Source organism: Acomys russatus, chromosome 3 (assembly GCF_903995435.1).
Source record: "Acomys russatus chromosome 3, mAcoRus1.1, whole genome shotgun sequence".
NCBI classification, from domain to species: Eukaryota; Metazoa; Chordata; class Mammalia; order Rodentia; family Muridae; genus Acomys; species Acomys russatus.
Window position 1 is genome coordinate 72,475,300 of NC_067139.1, and position 21,005 is coordinate 72,496,304.

General features: G+C 40.1%; 1 protein-coding gene across 3 annotated transcripts in view; it reads left to right on the plus strand.

Moving 5' to 3' along the window:
- The window catches only part of Adk (adenosine kinase), a 397,266-nt gene that overhangs the window by 326,838 nt on the left and 49,423 nt on the right, over positions 1-21,005 (plus strand). For 2 of the 3 annotated variants that reach the window (XM_051142845.1, XM_051142847.1), the window contains exon 9: positions 6,321-6,435. The exons of the other annotated variant lie outside the window; for it this stretch is intronic. In XM_051142845.1, coding sequence (XP_050998802.1) covers positions 6,321-6,435 — 115 coding nt within the window. The remainder of the gene's footprint in view (positions 1-6,320; positions 6,436-21,005) is intronic. 3 annotated transcript variants of the gene reach the window in all.

The window sequence follows — 21,005 nt, forward strand, 5'->3', positions numbered from 1 at the left end:
CCCCAGTGCTGGGATTAAAGGTGTGCACTACCACACCCAGTTTAGAGGACAATTTTTAAAACAGATTTTGAAAAACAGATTGCATAGCTTTCTAATACTGTTCCCCAGAACCCAGAAAAGGATGGAAGGAAAGAACCAATTCTGCAAAGCTGTCCTCTGAGCGCCATACATGTGTTGTAGAAGGCATGTGACTCTCCCAATAGTAATAAATTATTTAAGAGAAAGCTAAAATCTAACAAATAGAGCTATCTAGCAATGACAAGGGAGAAAGCCAGCTAAGCAGTCAAACAAGGAGACGCATTTCAGACAAGAATACAAAGGCTCCCAACAAGAAAGAACACAGCGCGCTGCACTCCACAGGGCCAGTGTCCTGGCTTGGGTTGAAAGAGGAAGGTAGCTTGACACTTGACTAGTCATTGGCAGGTCACATGAACAGCGTGACCTTAGAGGGTTTCTGTTTGGAAGACCAAAAAAAAAAAAAAAAAAAAAAAAGGTATAATTGAGTGAGCAATGTGTAGGAATGCCACAGCAGTCATGGATTGGGACAGTGTGTTCAAACATTTGTATCACCTGCTTGGTGAAAATGAAATGAAGACAAGAAAGTAAAATGAAGGAAATGTGTTCTTAAAAAAAAAAAAAGAAAAGTTTACTCTTTTATTAGGAGGCATGTGCCACAGTGAAAGTATGAGGGTCGGAGGACAACTTGTAGGAATCAGTTTTCTTCCACCATTTAGGCCCAAGGGATCAAACTCAGCTGATCAGATTTGACAGCCAGCATGTTTACCCACCAAACCATTTTGTTGACCCAAGACAATATAGTCTTTAAAATAATGGAAACTAATACTAAACCAGTGGTTATAAAAGTACACTTTTAATTATTATTGTTTTTTGTGGGGGGGTTTCAAGACAGAGTTTCTCTGTGTAGCCTTGGCTGTCCTGGACTTGCTTTGTAGACCAGGCTGGCCTCGAATTCACAGAGATCCACCTGCCTCTGCCTCCTGAGTACTGATATTAAAGGTCCCACTACCACCACACCCAGCCACTTTAAAATGTTATAAAATGCTTTAGTTTATAAAATCTTTGCCATCATGTCACTGATACACTTAATATTTTCAGAAACCCTGAGAAGTAGATAGTCAGTTCAGCAGATGAAACCCAGGCTATAGGACCTGTTGCAATTCACACAGCTCGTGCATACTGCCAGCATAACCAGAGCTCAGAGCTGCAAATCTGCTGCTTTTAGTTACAAACCACATTTTTTTCCCTCCGTCATGTTCTAGCCTATTGGGAGAAAAGGTTGAACTTCAAAATGGCCTTGAAGAATGAGGAATATCTAAATTCTTAAACATCGGATTTATGATGTAAAATACAACCGTGAAAAAGCACATTTAAATAAAGATCAGGATTAACTTGCAAGTGTGCAGCAGCAGAACCATCTATAATTTTGTGATAATAGCAAAAGGCATATCCCAGGGTTCATAGAAGCAGTGTAGTCTGTGGGTAGCCTGGAAGTAGTGCTTCCAAACACTGAGACTCCTAAAGGCCGACTTGGGGACAGTCGTCCTGGCGACACTGCCTCTGTTTATAACCTTAGTAGGCATTCTTAGCGTCTGCAGGTCAGTTAGTTCATCTGCAAGAAGACCCAGTGCCTCGGGTAGGAAGGCCCAGTGAACACTTTAGAGTAAGATAGAGGAAATTATAGTGTCTTCTCTACAGAGAAATTAAAATTAAGAACCCCTTTAGTGCCCTGTAATTGTTCATCACTCAGCTCTGTAAACTTTAGTTTCTTGCCCCCACCTCTGTGTTATCTTTCTCCTCATTAGATATTATAATTGAGTTTTCAGTACTCAATATTTTTAGGCCCTTTGTAAGGATTGTTGAAGCATCTTACAGAATTGAAGGTTTTAGGGAGAATTAAATTGAGGGTACTTTAAGAGGAGTAAAGTTGGGGCTGGAGAGATGGCTCAGTGATTAAGAGCACTGGGGCTGCTCTTCCAGAGGTCTTGAGTTCAGTTCCCAGCAACCACATGGTGGCTCACAACCATCCACAATGTGATCTAATGCCCTCTTCTGGCCTGCAGGTGTACATGCAGGCAGAGCACTGTATACATAATAATAAATAAACCTTTTTTTTAAAAATAGAGGAGTAAAGTTAGGATTGTATTAGTATACACTAAATACATTCCGCTCCTTCAGCTCACCTTGTCTGACCTTCATCTCCACAATTTCTACTTCCTTTTTTTTTTTTTTTTTTAATTCTTACTTTATGAGTACAGTGCTTTGCTTGTGTGTATCTTTGTGTAGCACATGTATGCCTACCACCTGCAGAGGCCAGAGAGCTTTGGATCCCCAGGAGCTGGAGGTCCGGGTGGTTATGAGCAGCCACGTGCTGCTGCTGAGAAATGAACCTGAGTCCTCTGCAAATCCAGCAAGGGATCTTCACCTCTGAGCCATCTTCTCAGTCATGCCTTCTTTCTTTCTTTCTTTCTTTCTTTTCTTTCTCCTTTTTCTTTTCTTTCTTTCTTTCTTTCTTTTCTTTGTCTTTCTTTTTTTCTTCTTTCTTTTTCGCTTTCTTTCTTTTTTTTTTTTTGAAACAGGATCTCATTCCTCGTAGCCCAGACTGGCCTTAAATTTTCTGTGGAGCCCCAGCTGACCTAGAACTCACAATGATCCTCCTTACTCACCCTCCTATATCCTGAGACTACAGGAGTGATCGTTAAATAGCACCTTTTTTTTTTTTTTTTTTTTTTTTTTTAAGATAAGGTCTTGCTATATGGCCCTGACTAGTCTCCAACTCAGTCTCCTTATTTTCCCATGGTACTAGAATTATAGATATGTACCACTATGCCTAACTTCACCTTTTTTAAGGTAAAAATAACCTTATTTTTAAAGTAATTGCACAAACAGAATATAGAATCCCCACATATAGTTCGCCTACCTTCTCCTACTGTTAGCATCTTAACTAACCAATGTTTAATGGCCAAAATCAGAAAATTAACGTACATCCAATGCAAAGGAACCCAGGGATGTATTCCACCTTCCCTAGCGGTTCCTCTTGTTTTCTTTATTTTGTGTGGGGATATTCGCACATGCACATGGAGGTCAGAGCACAACTTTGAGGAGTCATTTCTTTCCTTCTACATGTGAGTTCTGCGGTCTGAACTCATTAGGCTTGGCAGCAAACGCCCTGACCTGCCGAGCTCTGTCTCCTGCCTGATTTTCCTTCTTCTCTTGCAGCATCTAATGTAGGATGCCGCCTTACATGTGTGTCGTGGGTTGTTAGCAGCTTCCAGTCCATGACAGTTTTTCATTCTTCCCTTAATGACTGTGACCCTGATACTTCAGGAGTCCTGGTTATTCATTCTGTGGAATGTCCCTCTCTTTCTCTAGTTGAGTGTGTCTGGTGTTTTCTTGTGAGTGGGTTGAAGTTGTGTATTTTTAACAGGAAACCCACAGAAGTGATGTGCCCTTCTCAGAGCGTCGTATCAGGGAGGTTAAATGATGTCACAAAGTCTCATTGCTGGTGATGTTAACCTCAATCGCTGGGCTAAGGTGGCATCGATCGGTTTAGCCTCTGCAGCTTACCCCTTTCTATTACAGTGGATAAATAGTCTGGAGGAGATTCTTTGGGACTATACAGATGTCTTCTTTTGTCCAGGAATTTTAGTATCAGTTAAATATTAAAGTGGTACTTATCAGTTTTCTTGACTCTAAAATTACTGATTTTTTTCCTTTTGATGGTAAGTATTATAAAGGGAGATTTAGTGCTGGGGATTGAACCTAGGGCTTTTACAAACCCGCACTCTGCCACTGAGTTATACCCCCAGCCCCAAGATCTTTCAGTTGAGTTCTTTCTTAGTTTTGTCTGCAAATGGAGCGTTAGAGATGTTTACTCATCTGTTCATGGTCATAGCAATAAGACTAGGTTTGCTGTGTTCTAAAGCTCATCATAATTGCATTTTTCTGTTGAGATGCGTGATCTTACCTGTGAGGGAGAAGGACCTAAGGAGAGGGAAAGGGTGAATACTGTGGACTTAGCAATCTATGGTGTTGGGAAGATAAAAATTGAGGCTTTGAGGAAGGATTTACACTGCCTGAAAATCATCTCTTGTAAGCAAGCAGTTGCTCTGCATCCATAGTGAGATACTTGGATTAGGTTATACTAACAGGGATCCTAGACTGAGCAATGACATTTGGCATAAATTGTATATGTGGATACAATAAGAAAAAAGGTTGGAAAAATCTGGAAAAGTTGCTGGTGTATATTTGAAAAGTTTATTTCAAAGCCTGGTATGGTGGCGCATGCCTTTAATCCCAACACTCAGGAAGACCACCACCACCCAGCCCTGCCCCTCTTTATTTAAATACAAAAGTTACTTTATTCAAATGAACTCATAAAAATATCATGAAGCTAGATTAATTTAGCTGCTCAAGCAAAAACCTGCCCAGTCCCAAACGCTGTACATCTCAGTGGAAATCGTAGAGCCATTCTGAAACTGTAGAGCTTCTCTTAGGGTTTCTATGCACTTAGCCACTAAAAAAAGAAAAAAAAAATGCCTAGCGTGGTGGCACATGTCTTTAATGCCAACACTCAGGAGACAGAGGCAGGTGGATTGCTGTGAGTTCAAGGCCAGTCTGTTCACAAATCGAGTCCAGGACAGCCAGGGCTACACAGAGAAACCCTGACAAGAAAGAAAGAAAGAAAGAAAGAAAGAAAGAAAGAAAGAAAGAAAGAAAGAAAGAAAAAGGAGTAAAATTTGATATCAGGGTTGAGGGTTTAGCTCAGAGCAAGACTCGGGGTTCAGTACTCAGCTCCGGAGAAGGAGGGAAGAAGGACAAGAAAACGAGATGTTAGGCCGGGCGTGGTGGCGCACGCCTTTAATCCCAGCACTTGGGAGGCAGAGGCAGGCGGATCGCTGTGAGTTCGAGGCCAGCCTGGTCTACAAAGCGAGTCCAGGGCAGCCAAGGCTACACAGAGAGACCCTGTCTCAAAAAAAAGAAAAGAAACGAGATGTTGACAAAGATGTAGAGAAAGAGCCATCAGTCACTGCGGGTGGGGGTGCAAATTAGTACATCCATTATACATATCAAGTTGGATGTTCCTCAAAACTATTAAAAAGTGAACTACCATATAACCCAACTATTTCACTCCTGGGCATGCACTCCGACTATGCCATACCTTACCATAGAGATATTTCACCTCCATGTTTGCAAGGAAATGGAGCCAGGATAATGGAAATCTGGTATATACTTAAAATATTTGTCAGCTCTAGATGAAAATAAAATCGTAAACTTTGCAGGAAAAATGGGTGGACTTAGTATGTATAATATTAACCAAAGTCACCCAATCTAGGAAGAAAAAAAGAATGTTTTAATGTAAGTATGTATATATGTAAACAAATATATATATATATATGATTATAGTAGAGCATTTAGAAAAGGGAACACAAAGGGGTAATATTAGGTGATGAAAGACGATGGATTGCATATTACTGATCATGAGTCATGAAGAAGAATGCAAAACTAATTGCCTTTCCTTTAACCATCATGTTAAAGGAATGCCCTTTCCTATGGAAAAATTAAGTCTTTACAGAGCAAAGTATGGTTAGCATTTTTTTTCTCATCCAATTCTTTGAAAAAAATGACATTATCTCAATTTTATTATTTCCCAAGTTAACATAATCAGTCATGCTCTGTAACATCTTTAATAATAAATAAAAAGTTTTAGAAAAAGAAAACCTTTTTTATGACATGGGCATAAGGGCACACACTTGTAATTCTAGCTTGTGGAGACTGATACAGGAGAATCATAAACTTCAGGCCAGCCTGAGACACACAGGAAGACTCCAACTCAAAAACAGATGAGTAATTCTTTAAAACTCTCTTTACTTTGAAATTTGACTCGACATTTATTTGCTGATGGTGTAAGCACTTGTTCCTGGTGATGTGGGACTAGTTCTAAGTCCTTTCATAATCCTGGCAAAATGTTTTAAAGTATATCGTGCTTATGTGATATTTTAGTCATTACCTTTCAGAGATGGCATGTTCACACACTTATAGATTAAATTATAAAGTGCCTGAGGTTTGCTTTGAAATAAAATGAATGGGAGGTATTGAAGGTGAAGATGAAATAAGATCCATCATAAACGTGATTCCCCCGAAGAATAAATAGAAAGTGTTCTCTTCATTTGTGTATAGTTAATAATCTTTTTTCAAATGTGCCCTAGGAGATACTCAGGTCGCATCAGAAGCAAAATTGTTAACATCTAATAATATTTCCCTTACTCGACTGATAATGATTTTTTCCCTCTTATTAATAGACTAAAGACATTAAAGAAATAGCCAAAAAGGCACAGGCTCTTCCAAAGGTGAACTCGAAGAGGCAGAGGACCGTGATCTTCACGCAAGGGAGAGATGACACTATAGTGGCTACAGGTATGTGGGAGCCGTGGAACAAATGCCGTGTCACAGAGATCAACCACAGGGAAACTGTATAATCCTTGTACAGTGCACTATCCATAGCCTTCAACAGGTTCACATGGACCTTCCTCCCCTCTACCCTCGGGACATGATTTTCCTTTGAAGATTATAATTTATGAAAAATCAATTAATGCTGAAGTTTGAGGAGATTTCTTTAGTCTAGAAATATCTTTCTTTTCAAAACCATAGAAACACTTGCATCAGAATAAAAAACATCTACTCAGTCATGAGCAAGTAAAATCCAGAACTGCTTCTTCTTCTGGATTTTTTTCTGTCACTGTTGATTTGGTTTTTCAATACAGGATTTTTCTTTCTTTCTGTCTGTCTTTTTTTTTTTTTTTTTTTTTTTTTTTTTTGGATAGTCTATGTATTCCTGACTGACCTGGGACTCACTATCCTTGAACTCACATGCCTCTGACTCAGCAATATCCTAGGCCTTTTTTAATACTTTATTTTACATAACCTTTTATTTTAAGAAAATGTCTCACTAAATACCCTACACTGGCCTTGAATTCCTTGCATAGCCCAGACTGACCTTGAATTTTTTTTTTTTTTTTTTTTTGTTTTCGAGACATGGTTTCTCTGTGTAGCCTTGGCTGTCCTGGACTCGCTTTGTAGACCAGGCTGGCCTTGAACTCACAGTGATCCGCCTGCCTCTGCCTCCTGAGTGCTGGGATTAAAGGCGTGCACCACCACTCCCGGCCTGACCTTGAATTTTTAATCCCCCTGCCTCAACTTCCCAAAGAGCTTTTTTGCTGATTATAATCTCAGATTTTCTTTCAAGAAGATAAAGCTCAGGCTGGGCAGTGGTGGCGCACGCCTTTAATCCCAGCACTCAGGAGGCAGAGGCAGGTGGATCTCTATGAGTTTGAGGCCAGCCTGGTCTACAAAGCAAGTCCAGGATAGCCAAGGCTATACAGAGAAACCTGTCTTGAAAAACTAAAAAGAAAGAAAGAAAGAAAGATCTCATGTCTGTTTTTAATGGCATTCATAGGAATTTCATCTAGTGAGCAAACATTATTGATTAAAATAATTAATATTTTAAATTTGAGGCTATTTTGTTTTAGCTGCTATTCAAGCTAAATATGTCTGTTAATTTCTTCTGAGTGATTCATCAAATCTAATCAGTTAATAGTTAATAACTAATGATTTTTATAAAGAGTAGTATAATTATTGCCAATGTGTTTGTTCAGTACTCAGCTGAATATTGAATATAACATAATCTTTAAAGAGCTGCAAATTATAATTAATATCCATAAAGTATTAAATATCAAAATATAAAGTATTAATATAATTCTCTTTGGGTATATTGTTGACTATAAAAAATGAACAAATCGTTTTGTTTGTTTGTTTGTTTTAGTTTTTCAAGACAGAATTTCTCTGTTATTTTGGCTGTCCTGGACTCACTTTGTAGACCAGGCTGGCTTCGAACTCACAGTGATTCGCCTGCCTCTGCCTCCCAAGTGCTGGGATTAAAGGCATGCGCCACCAATGCCGACTTTTTTTAGGTTTTTCAAGACAGAGTTTCTCTCTGAAACAGCCTTGGCTGTCATAGCCTCACTTTGTAGACCAGGCTGGCCTTGAACTCACAGAGATCCGCCTGCCTCTGCCTCCCCGAGTGCTGGGATTAAAGGTGTGCACCACCACACCCCACAGATCAACAATTTTTTTTCTAGTCAGTATTTCTATTTTTATTTATTTTTAAAGATTTATTGATTTATTATGTATACAATATTCTGCCTGCATGTGTGCCTGCAGGCCAAAAGAGGGCATCATATCACATTATAGATAGTTGTGAGCCACCATGTGATTGCTGGGAATTGAACTCAGAACATTCAAAATAACAGCCAATGGTCTTAACCTCTGAACCATCTCACCAGCCCCAACAAATCTTAAAGGCATTATACTGGAAATGCAGTAATTTTTTTCTTTAATTTTTGATAATATATTCTCACTCTGTAGTCCAGGCTCACCTTGTAATCTCTGTACCCAGACTGGGCTCAAACTTGGAGCAATTCTCCTGCCTCAACCTTCCAAGTCCTGAGATTGCAATAGTGCACCACCACATCTACTGGAGTGACTTTTTTTTTTAACAAAGTAAATATATAAAACCCGAAAAGTGTCACTGAGGAAATTATTGACCAGTTTGGGTACAGAGAGACAGACACGAAATAATTCCCTCAACCTTCTGGTTGGTTGTAGACGCATGAAAAGGTACTATGTGATCCTCCGTTTCTGTGGCAGGCTGTTCATTTCTGTGAGAGAAAAGAAATAACCCATGAAAGGACCTCTACACGACACAAACAAGATCACTGTCATGTTACTGTGTGTGGACCATTTCTGTCTTAAACCAGGCAGGCTTCTTAGAGGGAACATAATACTACCTCCAGACTCATAAGATGCTCCTGGGTTGCTCTTGGTGGAAATATTCTTTTATAGTCTTCCTATACCCAGAAACATGTGTCATACCAGTCGCTCTCTCACTATCAACTTGTATAATTTTCTTCAGAATGAAATTTACCCTCCCTCTCTTGTAACAATTTTGTGTGTGTGTGTGAATTTGCTTCATGCTTTATTAAATCTATTAAACCATTCTTAAGGATGTTTATAATCGGGATTTATTTGATGCAAGACACTAGCTAATCTTGCTGCTCCTACCATATGAAAATGAACTTAGAGGATGCGGTGTATTGCGGTGCGTGATAAATACAAGATGGATAGAGAATCTGTTCAGTGGTGTCAGCTACAAAAGCAAACATGATAAATGTTAATGCAGTGTTGAGCCCTGGGATAAGCTATTCAGTGCACAAGCGTAGCTGAATCTCTTTGCTGTGTTGTTATTCATGGCAGCCAAATAAATGTCAATAATAAAAGAGAATTAAAGATTTTCATTTCCCAGAGGCAGTGCTCTAATACAGCTTGATCTTTCATTTCATTTGTAATTCGTTCTCATGTCAGGATGCAATCATTCGCCAGGCTCTGGGTGTCATGTTAAGTCATTTAATAATGATTAAGAACATAAAAATGCTTGGCCTGTGGGGCAATTCACAGAAGAGATGCCAATTTGTTATTGTTTTCCCTCCTTTCCTATTGAATATGGATCAGCCTTTTCCCACCTCCTAGCATTAAATACTAATGGAAGATAGGGAGGGAAAGTGTCCCTTAATTTACCATAAGTGACATCCCAGAATGGTACACGGCAGTGCTAACACACTTATTAAAACACTAATTAGGACTCATTGTGCCTTAAACCTCACACTGTAGAGTATTTTCAAATGATCACACTGTTAAGGCATTTAGCAATAATGTTAACAAAAATCAATTCCCTTGGCATTTTATTCCAAAGACTTATCTCCTTCTGAGATATGATATTTGTAAACCGCTTTTTCTCATAGAGACTTGTAACTGAAAGGCCAGTGGTGTCATATACAAGTAAATCATCCAGTAAACTTTGAGTAAATGTAGACCTCCCTGTTTAAAAGAACCTTCTCCACTCAGACAGTCACACTATGCGCAACATTAGGATATGGATCCTTGGGAGGGGTGTGAGGATGCCAGTGGAAGGAGCTGGAGGAAAGCTGTGCATTTCTAGAAAATGTTCCCTTAGGTGACACAGCTGCTCTGTCTGTTCTCATCTCTCACTTTGAAAATCATTCAGTTAAGTCGTTGGACTAAGTGGCCATGTTTTATGGTCCTGAGGGATGACGGAAGCAGAATAGCCAAACATCTTCAATAGGTCAGGCCTTGATACATGCTTGTTTTTCTTTACTTTACCAAGGACTAGGGGCTGCAGAAAAGGCACATTCTATGTGTTGCTCTTCCAGAGGATCTGGGTTCAATTCCTAGCATCCATGTTGGATAGTGACCTGTAACTCCAGCTCCAAGGACTCCAGTGTCCTCTTGTGGCCTCTATGAGTACCCATTGGCATGTAGCAGACATTCATGCAGGCCCATTCAAAACAAACAAACAATCCTTAAGTTATCAGGGGCCTGGAGAGATGCTTCTGCTCTTAAGAACACGAGTTACTTAGCTGGCCGGTGGTGGTACATGCTTTAATCCCAGGGCTCTCGAGGCAGAGGCAGATGGATCTCTGAGTTAGAGGCCAGCTTGGTCTACTGAGTGAGTTTCAAGACAGCTGAAGCTGCAACAGAAAAACCCTGACTCAAAAATAAAACAAAAGGCAGACAGACAAAAAAGAACACTAGGTGCTCTACCAGAGGACCCAGGTTCAATTCTCAGCACTCACAAGGCAGCTCACAGCTATTTTTAACTACAGTGCTAGGCAATCTGATGCCTTCTACTAGCCTCTTCGATACCAGGCACACATAGACATGCATGTAGACAAAGCACAAATACATTAAAACATACACCAACAACAACAAAGTACATAAAATAATTGTAAAAATATATGAAGATAAAAAAAAAAATCAAGAAACTCATTGAGTCTTATGGACAGACTGTAGATTATTTCCACCTTTAAGATGCATCTAACAGTACCCTATGTTATCTCGTTACAGATGAACCTAGAGGTATTACAGTTGCCTGTTGTCATTCATTCCTGAGTCTTTAAGTAACCTGTTCCTTCATCTCTTAGTTTTCCTGTTCTACAAAAACAGTTTTTCATCACTCTAGTATGAAAGACTTGTGTGATTTGCAATTCCAATAAACATAAAACTCAGCCCACAATTAAAATAGTTTCTTACCTGTGAACAAGTGAGTTGTTCCTACAGGGGCTTCTTATTCATCAAGAGGTCAGAAATATTTTGGAAGCAGGTATGGTGGTTCATGCCTAGAATGCTCCACTGAGGCAAGAATTCTTTCATTCAGAGCAGCCTGGGCTTCAAAGTGAGACCTTATCTCTCTTTTTTTTTTTTAATATTTATTTATTTATTGTATATGAGTGCTTTATCTGCAGATGAGGGCATCAGATCACATTATAGATGGTTGTGAGCCACCATGTGGTTTCTGGGAATTGAACTCAGGACCTCTGGGAGAGCAGGCAGTGCTCTTAACCGCTGAGCCATCTCTCCAGCCCGAGACCTTATCTCTTAAAAGCAAAATAAAACAAAAATAATTTAGAATAACATGTGGCGCTGTCATGTTCCTGACAAAATTACATCTCTGTGCATGACTTGTACCGTTTATTGGTCTCAGCCCTGAAAAATACGACTTCCCTCAGCTGCTATGTTTCTATCAAACAGGATCCTGCTACAAAACAGAAGACCCCATACTGACCAAGAAGTGTTGATTTCTACAAGGATCTTTTAAAGCAGATTACCCTAATACAAACTAGTACGCATATCAAAATTTTAACTATTTTCCTTTAAAAAATGTAACAAATACCACAAAGTGTTTATATTGAAGTGCAATATTCAAGCTTAGTACAACTTCTTCTTAAATGAATTCACCTATGTGTAACTACAACCAGATGAAGAAACACAGCACCATGGCTGAAACAGGAGGGTCCTGAGTTAGCAAGATCCTTCCAAAAGGAAGGAGGGGGAAGGGAAATACACTAAATAACGCCCTTCAGAACTCAGTGCGCCCCACCCCAGTAGCTGTTATCTTAGCTTCTACTGGTTGCAGTTAGTTCTGGTTTTGAAATAGAATCACCAGTATGCAGTATTTTTGTCTGGCTCTGTTTCTATCCTTATTTGCACACTTCCTGACTTTTTAACATCAAAGACTACCCCAGCAGCATGATGTGTTTTCTCCGTTGATTCTATCCAGGAATCAAACACTTTTCTAAGGAACCCTGCTTCCCTTTGTCAGAACATGGTACTCAGACACCAAGGTCTGAGCACTGTGAGTTCCTCATCATTGTTTCCAGGCCTTTGGAGCAGAGCTTGGCGACACACGTGTTACACTAAGCTGTGCATGTGTGTGAGGCTCATTCCAGCTTTTGCCCTTCCCTTATTTATAACTGTCCCTCTTGCCTTGTAAGAACCTGACATCTGGAGTCACCGAAGCTGCTTTTTTATTCCATCCACATTTGCAGGGTTAAAATATTCACTTGTCATACAGGGACCATCATTGGCTACAGTGTATGTTCTATCTTGGTTTCCTTTTATATCATGGTTAATTTCTTTCCCAGTAAATAAAATTCATCCTTTGTAATGCTGTTTTGTGTAGGATCTTATAACCATATGTGGTATTAAAGATTTTTATCTTAGCCGGGCTGGAGAGGCAGGTGGATCACTGTGAGTTTGAGGCCAACTGGGTCTACAAAGTGAATCCAAGACAGCCAAAGCTACAAAGAGAAACCTGTCTCAAAGAAAAAAAAAAAAAGATTTTTATCTTTCAGTCCCAACTTTCCAACTCCACTCTCACCAGTACATGATAATGTCATGGTTCCACTTTCCTGATAGCATTTGTTACTATTTATCTTTTTAATTTCAGCCAATCTGGTGAGACCATGATGGTGTCTCAATATGATGTGGCTGGAATTTTCCTGGTGTAGAATAAATGTGGCAGAGCGATCTGCCTGCTGGCACTTGGGTAACTTCTGGGATATTGCTGTTGAAGTCTCTCTCCCATATTGGGAGAGATATTGTCTTTTCAACTTCTAATTCGTGTGTGTGTGTGTGTGTGTGTGTGTGTGTGTGTGTGTGTCTTGCATTTGTTATCATTTGTTTGGTCATCACACTCAGCCAGGCTTGAAGATGGAGACTGTTCCCTACTTCCTTCATCATCACCTTCTTTTTCTCCCTGCTTTTAACTCTCCTGTCTCTGCTTGATTGCACCTGCTCTTCCTGTTTCTGTCCTCAGAAACAGTCTCCATCACCCTGACCTTGTCACGCAGGGTTACATGAAGGGTATGCTCCACCTCACCTGCAGCCCCCACCCAGGTCTACATAGATATCCCATTAGAGAACTGGTCCCACTCCCCAGGGCAGATCTTCTCCATTGAATTCTCTGCGAAACCCTGTTCCTTCTGTGACTTGAATTTTCATGAAGGAATTATTTTAAAGTGTGCTATTTCCTCTAGATGTGGCTTAAACTTACAGAGCTTGTTTTAAGGAAGATGGCAGAAGGAACAATGGGTGGAAATCAAAAGAACAAAGCCCCTGAAATTTGCATGAACTCTTTGCAGGGTCCCTTTATCTGTCTGTGCTGCTGTTGTATTTCAGTGCCCAGGAACTTCTGAAACATAAACTGTGACCTCTCTGTGCTGTGAGATTGGATTTGCTATTTTATTTCTACCATAAATTAGAGATCATTACAAGGTTGCTGTGTAGGATCAACTTTGCTATTTGTTATGATCAAATCAGCAGCGTGTTTGCAGTCAGCTAGTCTGGGATCTGTTAAGCAGTTAAACCTCAAGCCTTCATAACAAATCCACACATATTAAAGATCTTCTGCCTTAACTCTAGGAACTTTGGAACTCAGCACCTGGGGAAGTCATGTTTCTCAGTTTCATAACATTGCTTTGGATGATCAGTTTTATATTATTACCTTTTTTTTTTTTTTTAGTGCAAAGATCTGTTGAGGGAAAAGGAAAAAATAATGTTTTTTAACTTAATTTCTGTTTGAGATCGTACTTATTGTTTTATTTTATGTGAATGAACACTTGTCTGAAAGTATATCTGTGAACCACATGCTTGCAGGGGTTAAAAGATGGTGTGGGATACCCAAACTGTGCTGTAGAAAAAATGCAAGTATGAGTTCATATCACACTAGGGATTAGAAAGACAAGTAACATATGGGGCCGGGGCTATAGCTTGCATTTAGAGTACCAGCCTTGCCCAAAGCCAGGCATGCGTCATACACCTGTGATTCCAGCACTCAGTGGAGGCAGGAGGATCTGAATGTGGTGTTTCATATCATCAGTTCAGTCATTCTGAAGGCAGGAGCATAGCCAGTTCAAGTCCAGCCTGGACAACTTCATGACTTCCAGGCCAGCCAGGACTTCCCAATAAGACCCCTTCTCAAGAAACACACACATGCACACACTCACACCCACAGAATGTATGCAGGCATGGTGGCACAAGGCTTATAATTGAAAAAAAAATTTGTAAGCATTTTGTAACAAAAATTGTAAAAAATAGTAAGATTTTCTATTTACCTTTTACTCTGCCTCCCATTATCCTTTTGTACAGCTTGCGCACGTAGACACATGGATGTGATGGTATGTGCATAGACTCTTAGGAGTCCGTTCTCTCCTTGTACTGTGGGTCCCAGGGACAGAACTCAGACATCAGGTATGCACAGCAAGTGCTTTTACCTGCTTGATCCACCTCAGCATCATAGAACCATAGTACAATTCTCAAAGCTAGAAAATGAGCAGTTATATACAGTTTTGGCAACTTAAGAAGAAGTAAACTCAGAGAAAATTTAAAACCAGTCAGTTAATATTGATTATGACTAATTAATATTGATTCATTATTAATAAAGCTTCAGTCCTCATTTGGATATTCTAGCTAACCTACTGGTTTTTGTTTCCAGTCAAGATATAGTTCAGCCTCCTATATTGCACCTAGTGGGTAGACATGTCATCTTATGTGTTACAGACTGAAATCATTCTTCAGTATTTGTCTCCCATCCTTTTTTAGATGTGTGTGTATCTCTGTGGGTATACGCCTCCTGTGTGCAGGTTCCTGTGTTAGCCGGGAGAGAGCATCAGATGCCTTGGAGATGGAGTTACATGTGGTTGTGAGTCACTTGATGTGGGTGCTGAGAACTAGACCCAGGTCCTGGAAGAAAAGAAGTGCTCTTAACTGCTAAGCCATTTCTCCAGCCCCATTACAACATTTTTGAAGAGTTTTCCCCCCGCCATGTTGTAGACCAGCTCTCAGTTTGTGTTTGACTGATTTTTCTTTTTTATTTATTTATGTTTAAGTTTGTCAAGACAGGATTTCTCTGTGCAGCCTTAGCTAACCTGGACTTGCTCTGTAGACCAGACTGGCCTCAAACTCGCAGCGACCTGCCTACGTCTGCCTCCCGCCTGCTGGGATTACAGGCGTGTGTCACCATACTCAGCTTTAATCTTTCTTTATGACTAAATTCAAGTCACACATTTTTGGCGAGGATGTCACAGCAGTACTGCCATGCTCACTGCACCGTAACAGTGGCATATGGCATAGATCATGTAGGCTCTATAGTGGTGATGTCAACTTTGTGTTGTATGGTTATTAATATTTGTTATTGATTCATATAATTATTAAGGCAGCAGTTATGCCTTAACTTGCTATTTTATAAATAAAAGATATAGAAACTTGTTAGACTTTTAATAAACGTTAATATACCTAGGGCTGGGCAGATATTAACTCTCAAAGCTATCTTGTCTACTGCCCAGTCATAACCCCCATAAACACTTGCACGTGTTTTCCACTTGGGTTGATTCGCTCCATCATGCTTATCCTTGGAGCATGCTTCTAGTTCATGCTAACCCATGGGGAGACCTGCTCTCTTCTCTTCCTTCCTCCTCTCCCAAAGCCCTTGAACCTAGGCTCCACCTACCCCTCTCCTGCCCAGCCGCAAGGTGTTGGCAGCTTTGTTTGCTAATCACGGACAGTTTGGGAAGCAAGGTTTATACCCCATCATTTGCGGGGATTGTTGTTGTTTTTTTAAGATGTTGTTTATTTGTTTTATGTATATGAGTACTCTATCTGCATGTCAGAAGAGGACATTAGAGGGTATAGATGGTTGTGAGCCACCATGTGGTTGCTGGGAATTGAACTCAGGACCTCTGGAAGACCAGACAGTGCCCTTAACCTCTGAGCCATCTCTACCCTTCAACCTCATCATTTTGGATACATAGATCTTAGGGGCAAGCAATTAACATCTGAGTACATAGTAGCTCCAACAGTTTTGAGTCACTTCACTTGTTGAAAGCTGTCTCTGCCAAGTTTCTCCACTGTGGAGTTGGTATTTTTTTATACTTTTGAATAAATTACTAACGAAGAGAGACTTTGCGGTTTGGTGTCTTTCTTTTGATTAATCTTGCCATAATAATCTTTACTTCTGTGGTGTTTGTCATATAATGTTTTTTTTTTTTAATTGTCTTTCATGCGTTATTGAGTAGGATCTATTATGGGGAAAGCTTCCTCCTGTGATTTTTGGTTGTTTGGCTTGGGTTTGGTGTTTGGGTGGAACAAGGTAAGCATGAGTTAAGCCTCCAGCTCCTCAGGAATCACTCACAAAGCCACGCTATCAGACGTGTCCCTGGGTGTGGTGGCGTATGCCTTAATCCCAGCACTCGCATGGCGGGGGCGGAGAGAGCACTTGTGCTGTCTGTCCTGTTTGGTTTCCCCTCTCATTTTTCTGTTCTTCCTCTATCATGAAGAACAGTATACAGTATCTACAAAAAGCAGCAAAACAGAACAGCTATCCACAAAAGCCAGCCTTTCGTGGACAGCCCATCCTATTTCTTTTGTTTCCTTTTATTCTAGCTTCATCATGCCTATATATAATATATAACTCACACATTATAGAATTACCACTGAATTTCTATAATTTAAATCTAGGCATGTTTGGACATCTGCAATCCCAGCCCTTGGGAAGAGTCCACCCACATGTTACTCCTTGGGCTGCATAACCAGATCCTATCTCAAGAAAACAAAAATAAATTAAAATTAATTTATACAAGTCTGTGCATTTTTAACACATTCACAGGATAGTTAGTCATCACAATTAATTTTAGAACATTTTTATCATCTTTAAAAGAAACTATTTCTCCCCCAATTCTGCCCCATTCCTGAGCAGCCACTAATCTATTTTCTGTCCCTATGCATTTGCTTATTCTACAAATTTCCTTAAGATCGTATTATATGCAGGGAAGTGGTAGCACACACCTTTAGTCCCAGCACTCAGGACACAGAGGCAGGCAGATCTCCATGAGTTCGAGGCCAGCCTGGTCTACAAAGCGAGTCCAGGACAGCCAAGGCTACACAGAGAAACCCTGTCTCAAAAAAACAAAACAAAACAAAAGGCGGTCTTATAGTAAATGTGGTCTGCTCCTACCTACCATATTTTTATACGGTTTTTCCATGCTATAGAATGTTTGGATATTTCATTTCTTTACATTGCTATATAATATTTCATTATTCGGTATTTTAGTTTCCCACAGTAGATTAACATAAACTCTGTAACTTCACAGAATTTATCCTATTCCAATTCTAGAGGCGCAAATAGTCTAGGAAATCCCTCCATGCAGAGAGGTCTGCATCCAGAGACTCCTAGCTGTCACTTCTTTGCGCCCCCAGCTTATGGTTGCAACACTACAACCTGTTCTTTGTGTCACTCCAGTCCCTGCCTCTTGTTTTCCTGTAGCTACTTGTCCTCTCTTAAGGGAAGGACTCCAGTAATTGGCTACTCTAACCCAGTAAAACTTCATCTTGACTGGTTATAGCGAAACTCATTTCCAAATAATCCTTCATTCTGAGACACTAGCTGAGCACAAAAGTGGAGGGCAGATCCTCCAACACAGTGCTACAACACACTGCTGTTTGCATTTCCTCACTCTCATGATCACTTACACAACTACTTTCTAGTTTATCTTCCTTTTTCTTCAAAAAGTTACAAACTCTTGATTCTCTTTTACTTTTTGCATTTTCAATTTGTTGTTTGTTCTAGAAACAGCTCCATATCATTTCATCGGGAATCTGTGCTCATTCTAGCCTAAATATTCAGTCCTAGAGAATTTATTAATGTAGCCATAAGGTAGGAAATTAGTTTAGTCATAAACATATTTTTATTATCATGGAAAAATATGTCCATTATATTGATGGGTTTTTATAAGTTTTAATAAATCTGGATTTTGTGGTGTCACATGTTCACGTAAATGAAATTCCCACTTCTGTTCCTGTTCGCACCTGTTCAGTTTCTGCGCCAGAGTCGACCAATGCCACACTCAGGTCAGGTTCCCGTGCCATACATGCCTCACTGCTAAATCCTTTGTGGAGGTTGTTGCATATGGTTTGGGCTCAAAATACTTCATTTTACCTATGTATCATGGTTTGTTTTACTAACTCTATTTACTAACCTTTTGTATTTCTAGTTTTTGTTTTGAGACAGAGTCTTGCTTTGTAGATCAAGCTGGCCTGAAACTCAAAGAGATATGCCTGCCTCTGCCTTCTGAGTGCTGGAATTAAAGGCATACACCACTGTGCCCAGCTCCTTTTCTGATTTTTACTGTAGAAAACAGTGACTTTATTTGTAATGACCAAAATAAATAGAAACAAACTACATGCCCATAAATAGTAAAATAAATAAATTATGTGTTTATTTATTTGTAGAGTGGAATGTATAGTGAGCAGAGAATAAATTAATTGCTGCCCAGCAATATTAATGAATATAGCAAACTAACTTCCAACCTAGATAAAGGTAGAAAAAGCTTTTTCCCAGATCAGTTTTCCTCAGGCGGCAGTTTAACTGGGTACAATGTATCTAACTGGCCACCTGGAGAGAGCAGTCAGAGTTAAGCAGAGAGAGACAGTTAGTTGTAGGAGAAAATGCCCCTTTTCATGCCTTCTTTCTTTGGAGCACACCCAAGTTGACTCAAGTGGCCTGCCTAATATTTGATATAAAGTATACACTCTTTTTCCTTTTAATATTTTTTATTGGAGGGGAAAGGGTTCAAGGCAAGGTTTCTCTGTGTACCCCTAGCTATCTTAGAACTCACTCTGTAGATCAGGCTGGCCTTGAACTCAGAGATCTGCCTGCCTTTGCCTCCAGAGTGCTGGGATTAAAGGCATGTCCCACCACCGCCTGGCTGTTTTTATTATTTTTATTTGTGTGTGTGTAAATGCCATATGCATGCAGGTACCCACAGATGCCAGAAAGAATGGCAGATCCTTTGGATCTACAGTTACATCTCTCTGGCTCACTCTTAACTAGCTAGAAGAATTTGTCTATCTGTGTCAAGTAGAAAACAAATGAGAAATTTCATCCTAACCAAGCAGGGGTAACCCTAAACTCAGAACATGGGCCCTGCCTGCCTGAAAACCCAGATGACCCCTGAGTTACTCATGTCACAGTAGTTTTCTAGCAACCCAAACAAGGCTGGGAAAACGGAGTAAAGATCTCCATTGTCCTTGTTGCGATAGTTTGGAATTTGTGACTAATTATTTAGTCAACTTATTTGAAAAACAAGAATGAGTCTTTTCAGTGGACACAGTCAACTTGCTTCATCAATAAAAGTCAACTGTTTTTTCCCTAAAGGTCTAGAAAGTACTTATTTTAGGTTTACGAGCTTCCGCCCCCCCCCCCTTTTTTTTTTTTTTTTCGAGACAGGGCTTCTCTGTGTAGCCTTGGCCATCCTGGACTCACTTTATAGACCCGGCTGGCCTCGAACTCACAGCGATCCACCTGCCTCTGCCTCCCAAGTGCTGGGATTAAAGGCATGCACCACCACGCCCGGCTCCCGCCCCCTTTTGTAACCACTCAGTAATGCTACAGTGATATAGAACCATCCACAGACAAGACCCAAAGCAGCATGGCTGCACCCTGCTACTTTACAGCTACTATTACAGTGACAGGTCTCAGGATAATCTATTATTATGAATTCCAGAAAACACAGGTACTTCTGGGTGATAGTTCTTGTAGAGAAAATTAATAGAGAATAACACAAGAAAGAAAGTTAAGTTACAGTGAGACTTAACTGCTTAGCTGAAGAGCGAGGTTAGAGTGAGGATCCCATCAGATGCTCGCAGCAGGAAAGAAGATCAAAATTTAGTGACAGTGAATACCCAGGGCCTGTGCTTTGAACAATACCATTGGGTGTGAGTCAGGAATGGAATTCTGAGCAGGAGATGCTTACCGTACATTTTTGAACTTAGAACTGATACTTGATCATTGGCACCAGATTTTTGAAATTTTCAAGCTGTTAAAAACTAAAATCAGATAGAGGACATATCAAACTGAGAAGAATAGATACTATATGCCTTTAATCCCAGCACTCAGGAGGCAAAGGCAGGCAGATCTCTGTGAGTCTGAGGCCAGTGTGGTCTACAGAGAGTACAGGACAGCCAGTGCTATACAGAAAAAAACTCGGTTATAAAAGGCCAAAAAAAGGAATTTTATCTTAAAATAGTCAGATATATTTTGCATCCTGTACCATTATCCATATAAAAGCAATGACAGCCAGAGGCAGTCACGGCACATGCCGTTAATCCCAGTAGTCAGGAAGCAGAGGCAGGTGGATCTCTGTGAGTTCAAGGCCAGCCTGGTCTACAAAGAGTCCAGAACACCCAGGGCTCTGTCTAACAGAGAAACCCTGTCTCAACAAAAAGAAAAGGGAAAAAGAAGACTCAAAAATAAAAAAAAGAAAAGAAAAGAAAAAACACACAAAAAATGTTTATATACTAGTACTATTCAAAAATACAGAAACTTCTACATGTGAAGGCGTTCATGTCATTTTTGTGTAATGGGAAAAAAAAAGACTATAAGTAAAATATGGTATTTATGTGATGCCATCATTGAGGTCTGGATGCTGTAGAAGCCAGAGATGCAGCTCATTAGTAGAGCCTTCGGTAGCATGCTCAGGACCCTGTGCTCTACTGCAGGGGCTGGAGGTTGATGCAGC